Source organism: Chelonia mydas, chromosome 5, assembly GCF_015237465.2.
Source record: "Chelonia mydas isolate rCheMyd1 chromosome 5, rCheMyd1.pri.v2, whole genome shotgun sequence".
NCBI classification, from domain to species: Eukaryota; Metazoa; Chordata; order Testudines; family Cheloniidae; genus Chelonia; species Chelonia mydas.
The window spans coordinates 12,660,258-12,678,973 of record NC_051245.2 but is presented as its reverse complement, the minus strand read 5'-3'; the positions used below and the strand labels follow the sequence as shown (position 1 = coordinate 12,678,973).

General features: G+C 44.6%; 1 protein-coding gene across 2 annotated transcripts in view; it reads right to left on the bottom strand.

Annotated features, from left to right (window-relative positions):
* RNF165 (ring finger protein 165) overlaps nt 1-18,023 on the bottom strand; it is a 112,334-nt gene extending 94,311 nt beyond the window's left edge. Inside the window, exon 1 of one of the 2 annotated variants that reach the window (XM_043547369.1) lies at nt 17,571-18,023. In XM_043547369.1, coding sequence (XP_043403304.1) covers nt 17,571-17,631 — 61 coding nt within the window. In that variant the 5' untranslated portion in view covers nt 17,632-18,023. The remainder of the gene's footprint in view (nt 1-17,570) is intronic. The other variant, XM_037902775.2, reaches the window with a different exon arrangement.
* Between the last annotated feature and the right edge of the window lie 693 nt (nt 18,024-18,716).

Below are 18,716 nucleotides of genomic sequence, written 5' to 3'. Positions count from 1 at the left end.
AACTGTAAAAATGCCAGCTCTGAACCTGTGAACCCAGTCAAGAGGAAGGCTCCACCCACCGACCATCAAGAAGGACTATCAAAACTAAAAAGAAAAGGAGTACTTGTGGCACCTTAGAGACTAACCAGTTTATTTGAGCATGAGCTTTCGTGAGCTACAGCTCACTTCATCGGATGCATAGCATATCGTGGAAACTGCAGAAGACATTATATACACACAGAGACCATGAAACAAAACGATATGCTATGCATCCGATGAAGTGAGCTGTAGCTCACGAAAGCTCATGCTCAAATAAACTGGTTAGTCTCTAAGGTGCCACAAGTACTCCTTTTCTTTTTACGAATACAGACTAACACGGCTGTTACTCTGAAACCTATCAAAACTAAATGGGCCATTGTGGAACATCACCGATACAAAGACTTGGTTAATAGCCCTCTCACACCCATGAAGATGCTACGTGCAAGAAAGTGCATCCCATCAGCTTGAATGCTGGAAGAAGGGGATAAAACAGAAACACAAGAAAATTTCTCTCTCTTTTGCTATTTGGACTCTCACAGGGCTGGAGCTAGGAAACAGAAGCAGAGATTCCCAAGGTCAGCCCTAACCGTCAGTGCTTACAACTCTGTCACCTTCAGAAACATAGACTGTAACTCATTTGTGTATATATGTTGCCTCCTTTAACCTGTAAATAACTCTCTCATTTCTTTTTCCTGGTTAATAAATCCTTTGTTATCCTATAGGATTGACTACAAGCGTCCTTGGTGTGAGATCTAAGGCACAAATTGACTTGAAATAAGTAACTGGTTTCTTGGGACCAGGAGCAACCTGAATCTTTTGTGATCTTTGGTGTATGGCAACCAACTACAACTAAATCCAGCTTGCCCGGGTGTCAACATACCCTGGAGTGCCCAGGGGGACTGTCTGTGACTCCATGGTCAGACTGTTATGGTGCCTCAGGCGTTCACATCTGTTAATGGTTTGGTGAGATCTAGTGGTAGAACATACCACCAGGGCGGGGTGTCGGCCCTGCTTTATGACAGTCTGCCCTGAGGTTGGCACTCACGGGGGTGAACCACTCCAGACAGCGTGACGACAACAACAACAACAACATTTGGCTCCTGCAAGCGTTGCATGAGCATGAGCCAATCCTCAGAACAACTCGGCTGATGGGAAAGGAAGGATCATTCTCCCCATTTTACACGAGGAGAAATGGGCAGAGAGGTTAAGGCCCAACATTTTCAAAAGTGCACTTGTTAAAGTGCCCACACACTTCTGTGCGTGTCCAGTTTCCACATGCTCAACCCCCCTAATGAGCATGCACAAGAAGTCTGAGATGTGTATGCACAGATATAGAAGTATGTGCATAAACCCCTGATTCGCACACACCCTAGGCACTGTCCATGCAAATTTTAGCGTTGGTATTTTGAATATTGAGCTCAAGTGATTTGCCCAAGGCCACAGAGCAAGTCAGTGGCAGAAGTAATATGGGAAGTCAGGAGTTCTTGGCTGTCCGTTCCATGCTCAGACCACTAAGTGGTGCTTCAGACAGACTGACTGGTAGAGTACCCTTTAGATTCCCCTACCCAGTACTGATTGTTAATGTACTTCTGGCAGGATGGATGGATCTCTGCAGTCAGCAACCCATCTTTCTCCCCCATTTGGGTGCCTTCTCAAGGATAGATCCTTGTACACTAGCTTTGTTATTCTTTCCTAAAACAATTTCCATACATATTAAGGAGAGAAGGGACCATTATGATAATTCAATTTGACTTCCTGAATAACACAGGCCATAGAATTTCTCCCAGGAATTCCTGCATCAAGCCCTTCATTTGTGGTTGAACTAGAGAATACCTTTTAGAAAGCCAGCCCCTACTGATTTAAAGACTGCAAGTGATGAAGAATCCACTCCACTGCTTGGGAAGCTGTCCCAATGCTTAGTTACCCCCACTGTTAACATTTTGCACCTCATATCCAGTTGGAATTTTTCTAGCTTCAGCTCTCATCCACTGGCTCTTGTTCGGTCTTTCTCTGCTAGATTGAAGAGAGTGATGGTATCAGAAACCATCGTCCTGAGTAGGTACTTACAGACCATGATCAAATCACCTCTTAACCTTCTTTTCAATAAACTAAATAGATTGAGTTCCTTAAGTCTCCCATTGTAAGGGGTCTTTTCCTGACACTGAAAATTTCTTGTAACCTTCTCTAAACCCACTGTTTTTTCAACATCCTTTTTAAAATTAGGCATTGGAACTGGACACAGTGTTCCAACAACTGTCTCACCAATGCCACATACATGGGGAATACCACATCCCTAATCCTGCTTGACATTCCCATTTATATATCTAAGGATTGCATTAGTGCTTTTAACCACAATCCACTGGGAGCTCGTATTTACTTGACTCCTGAGTCCTTTTCAGAGTCATTGCCTTTCCACAATCCTGAAGTGCGACTTTGCATTTAGTTGTATTAAAACACATAATGTTTGATTACCTCTAGCTTGTCTGGTATCACACTTTGGGGGTGGGGGGCCATGGTTGAGCAGTGTGACACTGCAGGGGTGGGGTTTGGTGCTGGAGGTGGGGTTGGGCAGTGTCACACAGCTTGATCCAGACCCGTATGGGCCAGTGACATGGCCTCATCATTATTCACCTGCTGGCCAATCTTTGTCTCACCTGCAAACTTGATCGGCAATCATTTTATATTTTCTCCCAGATCATTGACAAAAACATTGACCTCCCCTGCCATGGCACTTGTGCCCCATGACTTTCCATTTCCTATCATCTGCATTTTCATGCCCTTTGGGCTGCTTCACAGCTGGGTCATTGGCAGTGCCTTTTCAGAACTAAGAGAATGCATGCACGAGACACACCCTTGTCATTTCCAGTCATTATGCGGATGGACTTTATAACCTCATAAAGAACTGCGACAGGCTACTGTGGGAGGTGTCTATGCTGCAAAGACAAACCTGCAGCACTGAGTCTCAGAGCCCGGGTCACCTGACTCAGGCTCACGGGGGCTCGGACTGCAGGGCTCAAAACAGCAGTGTAAACATTCCCACTCAGGCTCGAGCCTGACCTCCTGACCATCCCCCTTTGCCCAGTTTCAGAGCCCAGGCTCTAGCCTGTGCGGGAACAGCTACACTGCTGTTTTTTGCCACGCAGCCCGAGCTCTGCAAGGCCAAGTCTATTGACCCGTGTTCCGAGATTCAGCATGGTGGGTTTTTCTTGGGAGGGTAGCTATATTAGACTGCCTTCCCACCACATCCAATGCTGTCCATTCCATGACCCATCCTCACGTCTGTATGAATTTGTATCATAGCTACCTGCTGTAACATACAGGATAGACTTAAAACTAGCATTAAATACATGCAGCCACTCACACCCTAAAGGATTTCTGGGAAGGATCAGGCCTTAAAAAGAAAGGGATTGATTCTCCACTGTCTTTCACCTTGTGTACTTATTTACACCTGTGCCAAGTGGGCATTAAACACTACCAAATGAGAGTTCTCCACTCACATTCCCCAGGGGTAGCATATCACACTCATTTGCCACAGGCGTAAATGGCTGCAGAAGAGTGCAGTGAAGAATCGGGCCCATATTGCACAAGTAGGTTAGTGGGACTGCAATGAGGGAACTATGGAACAGTGAATGAAATGCAAAACCATTCACAACTATGTAAATATGCAGTTTCAAACTGCGGTGTCTGGTTTTCTGTGCACTGCCCCTTGAATGTCGTCTGGTCTCAGCATGGCTGCAGCCTGTAACCAGAGGGGCACACACTGTGCTCTCTCCTGAAGCCTTTACTTTTGTTCTTTCTTGCTGCTGTTTCCTTTTAATCCAAAATAAAAGTTCTCTTAGGTGGGTGGGATATAGTTCTTGGTATATTGGAAACATAACATGAAACAATTAGCACTACAGAACTAATCACTCCAGCAGGTGAAGGCTAAGACTACACACCATTCATGTGAGAACATGTTACGTCCCTAGGCCTAAGGAAGGGAGAACGTGACAGGAGGTGGGAACACTTACCAGCTGAGATAGAGAGCTCCACAGCAGGCAACCAAATGGCCATGTTAGGGCTGCAGCTGTCTGCAAAGTTTAAAGGGCCAGCACCCAGAAAGGCATGCTGGGCGAAAGGTCATGTGGCCACTGAAGAGTGTCACCGGGGTCAGACAGAAGGGCCTAAGGGCATTGCCAGTTGCAGCTGGGCAGTGGCCCCATATCAGAGTATCCCATAGTGCAGTGGTTAGGGTATTCAGCTAAGAGGTAGGAAACCTACGTTGAAAGCTCTTCTCCTCAAGCCGTATGGGCAGTTGAACCAGTATTGCTCTCCCCCTGGGTGAGTGCCCTAACCACCAGGCTAAAGGTTATTAGGGAGGGGTTTTTTTTCCTCCCCACCCATCCGACTGTTACAGGCGTTCCAATGCTGTTCTTGCAAGTGAAAGCATAGATGTCTGACTCCAGGGGAGAGTCCAGATCCCCCTAAGCTGTGAGAGGGGAGGGCTTAGGATACACCCCCTCCTTGGCACCTGCTAAGCCAACTCCCTGCCTATTGTGCTGGCTTTATGGATCCCATTTTCAGGATCTGTCTGTCTCTCCCGGTGTATTGTATAGGGAGCTTGGGTGCCTATCTCAGAGTCTGTGGATTCCACTGGATGGCTGGGTGCCTAAAAGTTAGGCATGGCAAGGCTGAGCGTTGCAATGTCTAAATCCCTTTGTGGATCTGGGGCTAGGTGATTCTGGGGAATGGTGATTTGTTTCTGCCTGTCCCCAGCATAGCTCCAATTCTGGAAGCTCCTGCTCTAAGCAGAGCCTGGTTGGTTTCACTGCGGAATTGGAATCCATGTCATGATAAAGAGCTCTGTAGCTAACACTGACAAGGCTCAGAAGTGATTGTGTTTGTCTATGTTGGAGGGGAAGGACCTGAGTGCTCTGCCTCCGTCTTAGAAGATCAAGGAGCAGACTACCGTGAGTGGGAATTAAATCGGTGTCTCCCACGTGACAGGGCGCAGAGCAAGCAGTTAAGCACGCACAAAGCTAGAGACTGCTTTGAACCACACTGCTCTGGGGGGGCAGGGGGAAGGTCCATGTCTCATGCAAGCTCTGCAAAACGCAGAACAGTCGTTTGTCCCAGGAAGAGAATCAGTGAGAGCAGAGGCAACCCATGCCTGCCGATAATGGGGGGTGGAGTGAGGGCAGCAGCTGGGGGGGAGGCAACTCATGCCTGCCTCTCCCCAGGCGTACCCTCTGAGTGACAGGAGGAGAAAACTCACAGCTAGACCCCTGTGCCTTACCCATGTGTCTACCAGCAGGGTTAGAGAAACTCATAGTCTGATTCCCACTGTTTGGAGGCTTTGAACCTAGCCTCAGTATGGCCAACCCCACACATTCATGAGTCAGCCCTCCCCCCCAAAAAGTCTGAGATTGGCTTAAAGATCATGAGATTTTTTAACAGTAAAGTGATAAACTATGGGTTCTTTTCATTTGCCTTCCAGTTTTTGAGGCTTTAGGGAGCACTTGGGTCATGTTTTCAAGTTTGTCTCCACAACCCTGAGGGCTAGAAATGTAGTTTTACTGAACGGAGAACTGAGATTCTCACCCAATCACCTGACCCCAGGAGTGGGGCATTATGGAAAACACCAAAATACTGTGAGACTCCCACTAAAAGCAGAAGAGTTGGCAATTACTTGTGTTGCTGTTACTTGTGGTCCTACAAGCTGGCAAGGGAGGCCACTATCACTGAGAGCATTAGCAAAGTCACAGGACATGGCCAGTGATCTGATTAAATATCCCTGATTCATGCAAGGGCCATGACTGGGGACATTTAGTACTGTCAGACAGAAGGTGCACAGGGCCTTCCTGCATAAGAGCAAGTATTGTAAGAATTTTACATCAGCGACATCCAACCTTAGCCCGGCTTAGGGCTTCCTTTGCAACTTACTAAGAGACTGCAGGTGGCACCGAACTTGCAGAAATGGAGCAGGGTAGCAGCTCTGCACTCATGCCGAGCATAGTCTTAGAGGTCTGTGAGGACTGCAGGTCCCAGTATGCTCCATCTTGGTATGAGCAACCTCCACTGGGATCGATTTGGAGAATGGCATACTGGGACTTGTAGTCTCCATGGGCTGTGCCTGGGAAAGGTGACCGTAGGTCGCATTGTGAACTCCCGGGATCCCATATAGTCTGCCAACTACGTTTAGCATCCCTGGCTCACTGGAGTACTTTGGAGAGGACAAGAAGCTATTGGCACATGCGCAGGATTCCTCTAAGAAAATAGAGGAAATGTTTTGCTTTCCAGAGAAGATAAGGAAATTATTTTAAAATTAAATTAGAAAAGCTTCAGAGTACAGAGAACGTTTGACTGTTGGACTGACTAATGAAGCGCAGATCAATACTGATAAAGCAATCAGGAATGGTTGGCTCAGGGATCTGGTAAAGCCATTCAGAGCTTTTCACTTCTAAGTTGCTGGTTTAAAGCCAGCTTAGACAGTCGTCACAGAGTCATTCCTATTGATGGCTGTTTGGTGCCCTACAGAAGGTGAGTGGGTGGGTCTTGTTCGGTTGGATAAGTGTCCACAATGCACAAAACCCACCATCACCTTTGTGTGCATTCTGTTGGCAGCCTCAGAAGAAAAGCCCAGGACTGAATGGGTCTGGAAACAGAACTCTCCTCTTGCCCCGCCAGGTCAGTGTAAAGTTCATTGGTAGGAAAGGGAAGGGGGAATCTCATGCTGTACTTGTTGCGTGGATAAACTGAGGGCTTCATTAGGCATGCTCGTCAAGCCATCTCAGTGGTAAATTCACCTTTGACACCAAACAAAAAATAATGGCTAAGAAATAAACAGAGTCTTGATTATTTAAGCAGCAAACTTTAGGGTGCTGATGAATGAATCTGTGGACATTAATATTTCTGGAGTGATCAGACTGTGAGACTCTGCAGCAAATCCCGAGACATAGACTGGGCTACAGCGCTTCATACGTCATGGCTTGCTGTTCACATATTTCTAATGGTATTCTCCTACTTAGACTTCCCAAATGAGAAGGGGATTTCTTTTCCACTGCTGCCTAAGCATAGTGTCTAGCCCATTTAAAAGTCCCCTGGGAAAAAAGGAACCTTCCACTTTCAATTATTTTAATAGCCATCCATATTCAGTACCAAAGCCCCATATAACAGGATGGACTATAAATGCATACTGCTCTGGGATGGATGTTTAAATGCAATATCCCCTAATAGCTTGTTCAAATAGAGGAAGCCAGAATGACAAGGCAACAGGTCTGGAAAAGTATTGGAGGGCAGAAGTCCGCATTCTCCCCATCCGGAGCAAGATTTCTCTAGAGAATGCTTGAACACAGCAGTTGGGAAGGCAATACTTTAAGATCTGAACAGCATGAACTGCAAAGTGAATTTCATAATCCTTTCGGGAACGCTTTGAACTGATCTGTTTGGAATAAAAGAAAATGTAACTCTGTAGGGAGCCGGATGGCACATGGAATTGGTAATGAGATACAGAGTCTTTCTTGTCCAGGTCACCTGTTAGAGACTTAGAATCTAGCCCGGGTCATTATTAATCAAAAGCTGTTACTATCATCTGATGGCTGTTTGGTGGCCTATGGGTAATGAGTTAGTTGGTTTTCTTCCAGTTCCTTGCCTCCAGAGCATACAATCCACCCTGACAAATGGCAGTCAAAGCACAAAGGTCAGAGATGAGATGGGGACTCAGATATGTCTACACTGCAAAACAAAACAACCCTGGCTAGGGCAGGTAGTCTTAGAGCCTGGGTCAGCTGACTCAGGCTTGACCTACAGATGTTCATGCTCAGGCTGGAGCCTGGGTTGTGAGACCCACTCGCCTCGCTAAGTTTCAGAGCCTGAGCCCAAATGTATACACTGCCATTTTGAGCCCCATAGCACAGGCCCCACAAACCTGAGTCACTTGACCCAGCCTCTGAGTCTCTCTGCCGTGGGTCTTTTTTTGCTTTGTAGATGTGCCCTAAATTACTCCTTCGGCCCTTAGAGGTCATCCCTCTGCATTAGCAGGTTAGCCCATTGTTCTACTGCGCCCTGTGCTGTACATGTCCTGCAGAATTCTTCAGGCTGCTTGTTTGGCACCTGTTATTAACGCTATAGCCTCTCTGTCTATATGGGTACACACTCCGTATTATTAAGGAAGCAAACTGGAAGCCGTCAGGCCGCTTAGAAGGGATGATTTTAGGGCAGTTTCAGCTGCTCAGAGGGTTATTAGAACACTAATCACTGTCCTTTAACGTGTATATGGGATGGATCCTTGAATTATGGCCCTTATTAAACTGTGCACGGTGACTCGGTAAAATGTGTACGTAGCTGTTTTGGAAAACCTTGCTTAATAAACTGGCTCTTAGCCTTTAAGCGAAATCTCCCCAGCAAATGGCAATTGGTTCAGAAGACACATTCCCAAAAGGGGCATGAGAATGGTAAACTGTTGGAGCCCGCTACAGCCTAGATGGGTCCTGCTAGTTCAAGAAAGTGATCCATCTTTCATGACGGGCGATCAGACAAAATGAAAGAACTCCAATCGCTTAAGGAAGGACCCCAGGACTGGGCAGTCAGTCTAAACCCAGAGTGGCGCCATTCATATTAGTGAGTCACTGGAGGTAACTGAGACCAGAAGCTGGTGCGTGTAGCCTTCATGACCACACTGCTTCCTCCACATACAGCCCAGCCCAGAGAAGACTGGGAATAGCAGGAATAATGCTTGGACAGTGTTGCAAAGGTCAAGAATCCCAGTAATTGCACTCTGATTCCTGGAGTCACAGTAAACTGGCTATGTGAGCAAAGGTAAATCTAAATTAAGCAGCATCCTCATGAGACATCACCTATTGCCACTCCATTACGTTTATTATATCAAGCCCAATCTTGTCATCCTTATTGGAGCAAAATGACCACTGACAGTGGCCTGGGTCTGCAACAGCAACCAAGGAGTGCCCAGCACAGCACGGGCAATTGGGGGGACTGGAAAGATGGCTTTAAGCTACCTTTGCACTCTCCCAGTTCTGGGCTGGCTTTGCAGCTGCCATCTGTGCTCTCTGTAAATTAGAGCCGCTTGATAAGCACAGCCGCAGCCTTTTTCCCCCTAGACACCAGCTGAACACCACCGGAGCCTCACCCTACGGTAGGGATCTTCCTTAGGCCAGTTAAGCCCCTATTCTTTAGGGATCCGTTACATCCACAGCGCCGCACAAAGCAGCCATGGCGAAGAGAGAAATTGGGTCTACTGACTATAATGGGGGTTTAACCAGACTATGGAGGACTGAGTACAGAGCACAGGAATTAGCCAATAGGGCCTGATTCTGCTCTTACTCACAGGAGTAACTCCACCGGAGTCCACATGAGCAGACTTGGTATCCAAAGGTCAGTTTAGTTTCTTAGCCATTTTTTTTGGCAAAGCATCTGCAGATACCTGGGGCATCCCCAGAGTCGGCACTTCCCCTATGGAGACCCATTTAGTGCAATTTCAGAAACAATTGATCTTTGGGAGGAAGACTGGCAAGCCTCAGTTGCATACATGGCATAGCAGGTGTATCTCTTAGCAATCACACGAAGCAGGCTCTAGCTTATTTCCTCCTGCCTGAAGGACTATCTTCCCCACAAGATGCTGGATCAGATTCTCATCCCAATTTTGCAGGTGCCACCCGCCACTGAAGTCACATAAACCTAATTCAGCCCTCAGATATACACACACAACTGCCCCAAGGACATGCATAGCTGAGGACAGACTAGACCCTTCAAGTCAGGGGGGTTGCTTTAACCAGGGTGACTGAAACCAGAGCTGAGGGTTTCCTGGAGTTGGGATGTGTTTAGTTAGCAGGAATGGTAAGGATTTATGGCCTGGTTTTCGAAAGCGCTGAGCAGCCCTTGCTCCCACTGACTGCGGTCGGAGGATCTAGACATGTAAAACTAGTTTGCTGGGACAGGTCCCATCAGGCATCAGAAGAAAACACTGTAAACGTATTTTTTGATAGAGGCCACGACGAAGACATGGTAAAACTGCTGCCTTGTTCATACGAATAATACAATGTGAATTTGGTGGATGTGCCTGGTCAAGGAGCTGTCCCCAGAATATACACATAAGTGGAGTGACGCTTGTCAGACATCCGTACAACTCTGTGCTCTACATTTAGGCCTAGATCTTTCCCTACCACAGAACAAACCTCAGGTCAAAATGAGGTGGGAAACAGCATCCTGTGTGTGCTGGGGCTGTGGTCCTCCCATCCCCTGGATGTTCTGAGATCTACAGAGGGTCAGGGAATGTGCACTGAGGCCTAGTCCCTCTCTGCTGATCCCTGGGCCCCCGAACTCCCTCGGGAGCTATGTTCTCTTGAGTCCCTGGCTATGACTAAGCCAAAACTCCTTGGGGAGGAGGTGCTGACAACATGGAATGAGAGTCTGTGCAAGATAAGGTAGCAGGATCAACATTATTTTGGACTGAGGAAAAAGCTGATTGTGGAGGAGAGTGGCGCTGTGCAGATGCTCTTACTCCTGGCTCCCCACATCCCCTGAAATCACAGAGCCGTGAACACACAGAGTTGGCCTGGAAGGGCTGGTGCAGAAGTGGGTGACAATTGTGGTGGGTTGACTCACTGTAACAGCATTTAGCTGGGGTGGGGGGCTTTCCACTCTTTCCATCAAAATGAAGGAGGAATGAGTTGGCCTTTAATATTTTGCATGTTCTTCATGGCATTACAGGGAATGTTTTCATGTGAGATACATGAGGCGTTTGAGAGAGGGGGTCGTTTACTCCCACTGACTCCTTTTGTCTTACATTTTACCCTATGTGCAGCAGAGGACTGACAACCCAAAAATTGCTGAAATGGAAAAAATCTCCTGATGATGCTATTCATTCACTAGGGCAATTGAGGATTCAGACAGAGCAGGATTCAGGCCTTGATTTGCTGTGGAGAGAGCTGAATGCTGTAGTCAACTAGTATGCAGCTAGCCAGAGTAACACCACTCTGACAGGGGCCACACAAGCACTGAGAGAGTCTTATGCACATAGGCAGATTGTGCAGCTAAGTGATATGTTTGGTGCAATGCATGGGGCTTTTTTAACATTACAAGAACCAATACTTATTAAGGAATTGTGTTTACTGCTATGATCTTGGCCTGCTTGCTGTGGGGTTTTAAGTTTCATAGCCACTAAGCCTATCATCTTCAAATTTAGTGCCTTAAAAATTTTAGGCAGCTAAATCTACTGTTAGGAACCTAAATCAACGAGGCCTGGTTTCAGAGGTTGTGAGGATCCACAGTTCTCTTGGAAATCCACACACAGGGCACTCAGCAGCCTCCAGGAGTTGCTGTGCACAGCAGCACCTGGCAGGATTGAACCCTAATCACTTGACTCACGGCTGATTAGGCCGTGGGTTGGATTTTTAACCGCATGCCTCTCACAAGTCCATTTATACTTTGGTTTCTTTTGCTTTTTAATTTGGAAGTGGGTTCATTAGTTTTTAAACATTACACATACGTGGGCACAATTCTGCTCTTAGCAGTGTAAATCCAGAGTTACTTCATTAAACTTTGCTGGAGCTGTTCCAGATTTACGCCACAGCAAATGAGAGTATAATTTGACCCAGTATGTTTATTTCTGAAATAAAATAAAAAAACCCGGTACAGATTATAATAAGACAAGAATCTCGGCTTGGTTCAGGAGATGGGGTCCGATGGGCCTGGTTCTTATTGAAACTTCTCTGGCAGCATAAATAAAGGAGTACTTGTGGCACCTTAGAGACTAACCAATTTATTTGAGCATGAGCTTTCGTGAGCTACAGCTCACTTCATCGGATGCATCCGATGAAGTGAGCTGTAGCTCACGAAAGCTCATGCTCAAATAAATTGGTTAGTCTCTAAGGTGCCACAAGTACTCCTTTTCTTTTTGCGAATACAGACTAACACGGCTGTTACTCTGAAACCTAGCATAAATAAAAGGGCTTAAAGTGAGTGTAAACTATTTCAATCCCTTCTAAAGCTGCCAGAGTAGTGTAAAGGCACCTTAGCCTACCTAAGAATCTGGCCCACTTGCGTCCATGGTCAGGATAATCATTCCCCCTCTTATAGAAGGATGTTATTTAAAACACCCCATTAATGCATGGGGGTGTCTTGAGAGAAATATACACTTTCAAGAAACCATTGTGAGTCCTTCCACACCCACAGCAACAATAGCACTTTGCTTGCCTCCAATGGTCCCAGTCTGTGCTACTGAAATGAAAAAGATGGCTCTCCTGTGTCCAGATGTCTTTTCCGAATTAGTGTCAAAGGTATTAATTATTAAACTCTGGATGCATTCGATGAATTATGAACCATGGAAGCCTTGTGGCTGCTTGCTAGTAAAGTGTTGGGGGGAAAGCAGAAATATTGTCTCTCATAAGAATGCGTGTTCTAACAAGATAGGTCAAAACATGATGCAGATGATAAATTGCTTAGCATGAGTTCCCATTAATCCAGAAGCTTTCTGTATTATTAGATTACTAAACTATCCTCAAAATGTATCAAACAATTTTGATCTATATTAGCCTAATTTGCAAAATAAGAACTGGTGGCTTGGTATGATGAAACCACTATCTGTAACAAAGGGACAGCTGCTTGCATATTTCAGGTTAGCAAGGGTTGGAAATGTAGGATTTGGAGTGAGGGGGTTGGTTGGATTTTTTACTTTCTGAAACCATGAACAAGATTGCATTGTACTGTGTGGGGAAAAAAAATCATGTAATAGAATGATCAGCCCCAAACAGGCATGCATGTCTCCCTTCATGCAAGTTTAAAAAAAGCACAGGCTCCCTGCTTACATATGTGTACGTGTACATGTGTCACAGCAAAACAGCTAAGCTTTCAAATCTGGAATAGGCTCGAGCAAAGAACAAAGGGCCAAAGCATACAGTACATCCGGAAGGGGGAGCAGAGAAATATATTGTGTGTGGTCATACAGGAGGGACATGATGGCCAAATAATTACTAAGATACATGGAAAAGGAATATGGAGGAGGAAAAAACTCAGGATACAGCTAGGAGAAAGTGAAAAAGCACTGCCTTGCAAAATGAGGAGTCTCTTCAAATGACGACCATTTAGGTAGCGTGGGTTCCTTTAATCACTTGATTTCATTTGTTTCTAACATGCCTTTTTCTACAGGACAAACGTAAGATTACTTGTCGTGCACTGAAATTTTGATAGGTGGAACTGTCAACTGCTGAATTTTTGCTCTACTTTACAGGAAAATAACCCAACCCTGCATTTCTCCATCTTCTTTTGAAATGCAATTAGTGCAAAAAAATGTTTTTGGAAGCCCTGACTTTACTTAGTCTCTTGTAGTGGCACCTAAATACCACCATGTAATCAATTTTAAATGTATTATGTAATAATGCCCTCCTGCAAGTCTGGGAAACAGTCCTCTTAATGGGTTCTGGTGAGATACCAAAGATGGGTGATCTGCATTATTATTTCATAGCATCTGCAGTAAACTCCCCTACTGGCTAAAGTGCAGAGAAAATTCAAATTTTCTGTGTGCTTACATATATTTTAAAGTGCATGTTTACTTACTTGAGTTTCTATGTCAATATTTAACTTGTTAATCAAATCAGATATTCAAAAGAGTGGACCTCAAGTTTTCACACTATAGTGCAAGCAGGAAGTGTAGTTATAACCTTAGCATCTTGGACACATTTACTACTCTAGCTCCCCAGCTGTCTATCTAAGGTATTTATAGTGTGCCAGTCATCATAGTATCTAGGCACTAACGACTCCTCTCCTACCAAATGGTGGGCAGGATAGTTATATTCAAAAGGGCAGGGTTATAAAAAGGAGGGGGGAAATATTTTTTCAGATTCATTTACTTCTTGCTAATAAAGCCAGCCATATAAAAATGTCTTTTTCCCTCATCCGTCTTGGGGCATTGCACCTCTCATTACTCATGACCAATGTGTAACCTTGTAATCAGAATGCAGTAATAGCAGGCTCCTTAATCTCTTCTGATAATTAATGAGTGTGGGTGTGTTTATACACTTATTTTTTGCCATTCTAAAGTAAAACAGAACTATACATAGGCACAGTGATAATATAGGATGTGTATCTGTACAGTAGATATACACAGACTAATGCTGAATATAGATATGGGATCGAAATATTAAAGACCCCCATATCTGTGGTACTGAAAAATTCATTCACTCAAATCTTACAATGGGGAAAGCAAGGAAAAAATCTAAACAGCAGGATACGACAATAAATGGGAAAACAGCAATAGAAAAAGCACACTAGGTTAATATAGGAAAACTAGTTTCTTTATTGAGAGATTGTATATTAGTATTAGTGGAATTGTGTGTAACAATGTCATCATGCACACAATACAAAAAGGCAAGGCCCACCATGCTATGGAAGGGCAACAGAACAAAAGCAGCGTACAATGAGCAGATGTATAGGCTACAGCACATTACATTTCAGCAGGGTATGTCTCTACAGAGAGATTTACATCAGAAACTAGGTAATGTAAAAAAATACAGACCATGCTTTAGTTTTAGTACAAGAAAAAAGGTGAAGATACACAACCAAAGGATATTTGATACAGAAAATTACCCACAAAATAAGAACAGGAAGTAATTTAGCACAGCAGAAAATGTTATCCCTGTTTAATGGAAAACCATTTTGCCAGTAGTCTCTCTTTTTAAAAAAAATAATTTAATTAAAATTGCCATTTAATATGCTTCTTTGGAGCAGTATTAATGGATCAAATGTTTGTGTCCAATTTATATACACTAAATAAAGTGTTTGGATCATTTCTGTAACAGGCAGTTGTATATACTGGATGTTTCAGCTTTCAAAGAAACAGATGGAGGCCAGCTGTTGAAAGTGGTGTAATTTTGGCCAAGAGTGTGTGTGATATATAATGTACAAAGATGCAGTACCCCTTTGTATTACAAAGTCTTTGAATAATCCTTGTTAATATGCAGGGTGGAGGACTATTCAGATGTTCATATGCTTAGTGTCCCCATTTATTCATGGATCTTATTCTCCAACTATTTTTCAAAGCCTTTTTTTAAATGTGAGGCTAATTTAATTACAGATTTTATTATTATTATTTTTGCCTATGATTGACTGTAATTTGTTTAGTCATAAAGGCATTCTAGATGGCAAACCAATGGTTGTCTAAATAACTAGAAACAAGCCCACAAGATCCTACATCCACCAACTAAAGCAAAATGAATCCACTTAACAGGAATTTACAGTGCAATGTACTTAGCTAAACAAGATGAAGATACAAAAATGGCTGTTATTATCTACAGCTATTCTGAAATGGCCTGTTTTCTATGCTACTACAATGAAATTAAAAAGAGCAGATTTAAGCTTACAGTCTGTCTAATAGTTTTACAAGAAAATTGTGGTTTAGGACTTCAGGTTTAAGCATTAGTATCCTCTGTCACAGGGTCTTTTATGGTTCATTTTTATGGGTCAAATCTCAATTTACAGTTTCTCTGTGGGTATGTTCAGTTTTAAGTAAAATGAAAGAACCCAAAATGAAATGTAAATTTAGGGGAGAGAAGCAGACAACCCCTCCCCTCCCACTAAAACTAATTTGAAATTGAAAACATTAAATTGCATCCAGCAATGGTATTAAAAATCAGTGTAATTAGTGATCATAATGATTTAATCAGGATAATTATACTTTGGGGCTTAACATCAGTCTGAATTATTTTAATGCATGCCTAGTATATAATAAAAAAATCCTAGACATTCTCAAATAATAAGAACAATTGCACAGATGAGAGGGAGAGGGGAAAAATTAGTGTTAGGGAGAAATCTCATCAATCTAAGCCTTTTTGAAATTGACAGACAGCCCATAGAGAGGGGATACTGCAGCTTAAATATCAATGCCTTCCTCGGATGGATACAGGAAATGGTTAAGAGAGGGGTGTCACAATACAGCTAAATGCAGAGGCAGAGGGCTACAGCACACAGCAGCAAGTTGACCATTCACTGTGCTACACAATGAAGAAAAAAAAATAAAGATTTGATAAATGCAAAATGTCATCATCCCATCATCACAATAGAGACTGCAGTTAACAATGCCACTATGTTCAACCTGGGTCATATGTACACATACAGTAAAGGGAAATAAAATTTAAAGTGGTTGGGCAACAGCAAGAAAGGAAAGACCAGATTCTGATCTCAGTCACACTGGGGGTAAATCAGTGCATCTGAAGCCATCCGTGCAGTGTGCAGTGTGCAGTGGAGTTACTCTGGATTTATAGCAGTGTAAACTGAGATCAGAATCTGGACTGAGTCTAATTGTGCTAGATTTTAACCCATCTTTTATTGGGTCCCCAGTGACCAAGATCTCAATGGTAATTACAGCAGTGCATCATCTTTACGAGGAAATTTATTTTATATATAAATAAAACTATAGGGACTTGACCAACAATAGGCCAAAAGGGGTGGGAGGTCAGGCTGGGGGAACAGTTCCAGGGAAAGAAATGTAAGGAGAGAGAGAGAGAGACAGAGAGAGAGGCTGATTTAGAAATAATAATGACTCTAAATGCATCCTGATTTTGATAGAAAGAAAATGGAAGGAATGAGGGAGAAAGGGGGTGGGGGGAGGTCCAAGTCCATTGTCTGTAGCAGAATGTGGAGTGGATGGGAAGGAGGGGAGGTGGAAAAAATATGCAAGGGCCATACACATCCCATATTAAATCTCTGTGAAAAGTCATCATCACGCTGCTTTTTCTGAAAAATCTCTCTGAGCAATAAGAGCACCATGGAGCTGCGGACTGATGTGCTGCTCTCCAGAGCCAACATTACAATTCGAATCCCCAAAGAGAAGAGGACAAATTACAGGAGATGGGAGGCGAGGGGTGGGGGGTGGGGGGAATGTCCAACAAGAAAAAGAAATAAAGGGCCCCCTAAAAACGGTAGGCTAATTCCAAAGCTATTTTAGTCCATTACAGAAGAAACAGCAAGGGACAAAAAAGAAAGGTTAAGAGAGGGTGAACATGCTCTCGGGTCCCAAGAGAGTGGGGGGAGGGTGGAGATAAGCTATGGAGAGACCTCGGCTTGGAAATAAATAATAATAAAAGCACAGATCAATGGGTAAACAGGGCACACACACGCCAAGAACACAAAATAAAATCGCTACCTACTGAATGCACAAAATCAAAAAGAAATATCCTTTTTTTTTTTTAGCCCCCCTACCCCATCTGGGCATAGAGCGAGGCAGGTCTGGGCTTGGCTTCCCACCCGAGAGCTCGATTTGTCAGGTGGAAAGCAGGGGGCAGATGATCCGATTTAAAGGAAGGAGGCTCCCCGAACCCAAAAGAGAAGAATCTTGAAATCATCCCACCAGCTCGGCTGCTGGATTTTCTTTCTTTCCTTCCCCCCCACCGCCCTCCTGCAGCTGACCCGCAAGACAGAGAGACAACGAGGAGCCAGGAGTGGGTGGCGGGGTGGGGGGCTGGGGAGGGGGGAACCCTCCAGAGAAACCAAAGGATCGTGCCTTTAAACCACACACACACACACACCCCGCCACCGAGAATAAGCCCCGAAGGATAAAGCGATACCTCTGTTTCGTACAGAGCCAAACACTGGAAGCACAAGGTAGCCGACGTGGACTAGAACCATCCTGCCTGCCTGCTGCCGCGGCTGCGGTCCCTTTGTTGTGCTGCTCCTGGGTGGAGGTGGGAGCGGGGCTGCTGCTGGCTGGGAGACAGATGGCCCATGGAAATGGTCCCTTCCAATCCCCTATATACATTCAAATGTGGAGCTGGGACTGCAGCTGCCTGGCACACAAAGGGAAGGGCAGCCAATGGGAGGGAGGCCTGGGAGGAGGGGGTGGTTGGTTCTTTCTTGCTGGGTTTTTTTTTTTATATATATATATATTATTATTATCTCCAGCTTGGGTCTCTGTGACAGGGAGGAGACCCAATCAGGGGCTGGGGCTGGGCTGGAACCTGCCCTGGGTCCTGCTGGCTAAGCTGCCTCCAAACAAGGAGATGGAAGCAAATTGGGGCCAGGGTCTGGAAGGCTGGGGGGGGGGGGGATTTCACACCCACGGACATGCAGATACACTCTCACACACACCCTGGCCAGCGGGATTCGCTGCGAAACACATGCACCCTCCACCCCCACCACAGAGATATGTGCATGCACACACCCACAGAGACACATGTAGTGATTCAGACAGAGACACAGAGCTACACAGACATCACATATGCTCCACACCCTAGCCACAGAGAATCATGTGTGTGCGCACACTCACAGAGACAGAGAGAAACATGCAGTACGCATATACAGGGCCAGATTTTTAAAGGTATTTAGATGCCCAAAGATGCAGCTTGCACCTTACTACCTTTAAATATCTGGCTCACCCATCCTACATACAAAGACACACACACAGGCACTTGTATGCCAACCGTCCACAAAGGCACATACACACCCAGACATACATAGGCACACATACACAAACATACGGTCTATACATACATCAAGAGACACAAAAATATACAGAGACATCAACATGCCCAACATATGAACACAGACTCAGATCATACCAGTATAAAAAAGTCCTATCGAAGTTGAGAGAACGATAACCCTGCTATAGAACTCTACAGAATGGTTAAGAAAACTACACAAATTTCTTTATTAAATCCTGTAGCTTTTCAGAGTAATTTCTGTAGAATCCTATTAAGTATCTCTATTGGTTTAAT